This window comes from Branchiostoma belcheri, unplaced genomic scaffold (assembly GCF_001625305.1).
Source record: "Branchiostoma belcheri isolate BF01 breed outbred unplaced genomic scaffold, Haploidv18h27 scaffold27, whole genome shotgun sequence".
In the NCBI taxonomy this organism is placed as follows: Eukaryota; Metazoa; Chordata; class Leptocardii; order Amphioxiformes; family Branchiostomatidae; genus Branchiostoma; species Branchiostoma belcheri.
Window position 1 is genome coordinate 1,154,325 of NW_017803876.1, and position 3,946 is coordinate 1,158,270.

A 3,946-nucleotide genomic window follows, 5' to 3' on the forward strand; every position below is an offset into this window, starting at 1 on the left:
TTTTGGTTTGCAACATTTGTTACTTAAAGATCAGCGGAAGTAACATTAATATTTTAAAGTAGGCAGCTGTTACAAAACAAGTCTGTTTTCTTGTACCTTAACAGTGTGTTCATTGTCATCATTATCATCAGTTGGACTTGTCATGTTTCAATCTCCTGCCATTCTGCACTTTGAAGTTGAAATGTTAACACAGGCCTAATGCATCCTGTGTAAAATATGATGGTTCTGCATTTTGTATCCTTCTGGTGACTTGTCAAAACCTGGGAGTTAAGCATCTATGGATGGAAGCCAATCTGATACACCAACCTAAGAAACAAGACATTGTTACCTCCATGAAAATGTAATCTTTTTGGTCTGTCTATCTGTGTGTGTTTCTGTATATTTGTGGTCAGCTTTTGACCCCCACTTTTGCTTTTGAATGAATTGTGATGATATTTGTTATGTAGATACATGTAGGTCTTGTGAAGACCAAGGTCAAGGTCAATTATGGGCTTCCTATTGGTTGCCCTCAGTACTGCAGCAGAAAGTCATTTTTATGGCTTCACCACAAAGTGGTGAAGACATATTGTGTTCCCTCATGTTTCTTCTTCTTCTCCTGCCATTTCTTTAAATGGATTCATCTCTGCCATTTTCCGGCCAAATAACACGAAATTTGGCATGAAGGTAGAGTGGGCAAATACCCCGACGCGCTTTTTTCATTTTTTTGAAAAATTGTTTTATTTGGGTTTTTTGGCCATTTTCAGGCAAAAATATACATTTTGAGATCTGGTTCCCAGGTACTAAAACCAAATGACCTGAAATTTGGTATGGGGATACCTTGGACATATGTCTACAAAAAATCATTCAAGCTATTGACATACACCACTTTAAAATTGGGAAAAATAAGGCTTTTTGGCTATTTTCGGACCCAAATCGTACACTTTTTTGGTCTCCTGTGCCCTAATATTAAATCTGAATGACCTGAAATTCGGTATGGGGAATACCTTGGACACGTGTCCAAAGAATGCCATTCACACTTTTGACATATATCACTTTAAAATTGTGTAAAATAGGGCTTTTTTGCTATTTTCAGACCAAAAATGTACATTTTTGGCTCCTGTGCCCTAATATTAAATCCGAATGACCTGAAATTTGGTATGGAAATACCTTGGACACATGTCCAAAGAATGTCATTCACGATTTTGACATACACCACTTTAAAGTTATGTAAAATAGGGCTTTTTGGCTATTTCCGGCATTGGAAGGTTCCATTTCTACATGGGGGTGTAGACTATTGGCAGCCATCGTAGGATGGATCCATTTTCGGTATGGGGGATAGGGTGAAGCCATCTGCTGCATTTGCTCTCAAGCAAATGTCGGCCTTTCTAGTTTTCTTTACCTTTTGTCCTGGACATGCTAGGTAGGGCCTTGATATTTTGGTGGCAGATAGCTTTTTCAGTGAGGGAAAAAGTGTTGTAGGTTTGGTCTCCCTAGCAGCCTGTTCTGGAACTGCAGCGGTAATTTGGCAGAAAATCTTTCAAAGAGGTTGTCAAGAAAGAAAGGATGGAACAACAAACATAGAGGTGCGGTGGGTGACATGCCAGTAAAAATCACCGACTCCCACAGTTTAACATAAGAGAACTTTTCTACCATTAAACCTAGAGCTGACACGGATAAAAGAAAAGAAAGATGAACTTGGCTCACCGTTGACGACCAGCACCACCTCCCTGGAGTCCTCGCCTGACCCAGGCACCACCGCGGTGCACACGTAGGTGCCGGAGTGGCTCTGGTCCACGATGGGGAAGCTGAGCGTGTCTCCTGTACCCAGTACCGAGGAGGAGCCCTTCTTGGTCCACATGATGGTGGGGGAAGGGTTTCCGCTCCACTTGCACACCAGCGCTGCCGAGGTCCCCCTGTCCACGATCACCTGTCCTGTCGTCTTCACGATTTCTGGCCCATCTGAGCAGGGAAAAATACAACATTTCAGAATGTATGGTTTATGCCAAGTAGCAGTTACTCAGGGCAGGCAACTGGATAGATTTTGAAAATAGTTAGACATTTCAGGTTAGCCTGGGTGGCAACGGAGCTCCCTGCCCCGTCTTCACGATTTCTGGTCCATCTGAGCAAGAAAAGAAAGCAGCGTTTCAAAACCTACAGTTTGTGGATGCATACAAACATTGTTTAAGCCTTTAAATTTGAATATCGCGGCCAATTAAAGCTTGAAGATTTTTTAATGGCCTTGTGACATTTTGTTGGTTGATACTAGTAATTTGATAATGAGTAGGAAAAACACAACATGCAAAATGACTACTCAGGCAACTGAATAGACTTGAAAATGGTCAGATATCTTGACAGAAAGAGTTTATCAGTCAACAGGTAATTATGTAATGAATCAGCTTAAGGCCCCCCAGTTTATGGTTACTTGTATATACACATGTATGTTGTCCAACCCTCAAAATGGGCCTGTGACATTTTTATGATTTAATTATAGCCAGTATAACCGCCCTTCAGAGCCCAACACACCAGCATCCTAGGTTGGTGACTCTGGTACTTGAAGGTATGACTATAACTTGATTGAAGTCCTAACATTTGTAATTCGACTTCACCATCAGTAACATGTTTGAATCAGCCCAAATCCTCCCAATGCCTGAAGATTTACAGCTTCTTCTCTCACTACCAACCAGAACAATGGGCTGCATTCATCTTTAACTGATTGTCATCTGTTTCATTTTAAAATCATTGTTGGAGTAATAAATCACTGCATTATCAGCTACTTCAGGGCCCTACAGGTCTTCAAGTTAATGGGCACTTCCTGCAGCGTGCAGATGTTGGTGATACTGTGTCAAATGAAGTACTGCTGATGTGCAACACCATGGTTTGTATTGCCGGCACATCGCCAGAACGTAGTGCGCCTGCGCAAAACATGTAATGCATTGTGCACTTTGGTAAAATGTCTTGGTTAAGGTCGCATTCACGTATGTAAGGATGACATCCCATCTCCATTGGCACAGTTTTCAAATGTTGTGTAGGAAATGATATTGTAGATGCAAAGGGCAAATTCTGAAGCAACATTGACCAAACATCCAACATAAACAGCGAAAAATCCACATTTCGTGCCAGCAAAGTACGTTCTGCTGATGTGCTTGTATTGTTAATATTGTCCCCATCCTTAGATGTTTGATTTGATTTACTTTAATCTTAACGATTTAATCTTGTAATTCTGACACATGCTTCCTATCCAGCCTAAAACAGATCTCAAAGACGACAGAAAGCAGTACGTCTTGTTCCTTGTGCCCTGATGTCTTACTCCTTTCCACACACCCTGATCCCCCTGCCCTCTATTGGCGCCAAGAAGGGAGAGATCTGGAGAGTGCAGAGTGTAAGGAACAGCTTCTCAGGCTCCAGACCAGATCGGTGGGATTTATCAAACTTGTCAACCCAGTTGGTCGGCTGGCTGGGGGACCACCATGTTGGCCAACAACAAACAGGCTTCACTCCTCACTTTCAAAAACAGCTTCTTTGAAGGAGAACAACTGTGGTGCAAAACATAGGAGTCAGCTGGAGCAAAGGTTTCTTACATGTACCTTGCTGTGATTTGTGTTACGGGCGTTTTATGGTCAACTACACATATAGATTTATGCTTCCCTTTATTGATTTTTTTGTGTGTGTCCAAGAACAGAATTGCCCTGGAAAAGAAATTTGGTATCTAAGTTAGTCTTGTATATGTTGGGATGTAAGCCCTTTAGTATATTCTGTACTGTAGACCCCCCCACAATATACCAAAGCTACAGACATGGATCTATATACAACTGTATACCCCCCCCCCCCCCCACGGAGTCAGTCTAATCCTTATCTAGACATCTGCTCTGCCATTGCTCTAGATTTGTGGAAAAGATGACTGATAATATAATCGTAATTTTGGAATTGCCAAGTATCTTTGGAACAGCCCTGTGTGACACCTTTTGTG

The 3,946-nt window shown here is 41.8% G+C and overlaps 1 protein-coding gene across 4 annotated transcripts in view; it reads right to left on the reverse strand.

Moving 5' to 3' along the window:
- LOC109472227 (kin of IRRE-like protein 3) overlaps window positions 1-3,946 on the reverse strand; it is a 68,847-nt gene that overhangs the window by 6,421 nt on the left and 58,480 nt on the right. For all 4 annotated transcript variants that reach the window (XM_019771841.1, XM_019771839.1, XM_019771838.1 and 1 more), the window contains exon 7: window positions 1,684-1,938. In XM_019771841.1, coding sequence (XP_019627400.1) covers window positions 1,684-1,938 — 255 coding nt within the window. The remainder of the gene's footprint in view (window positions 1-1,683; window positions 1,939-3,946) is intronic.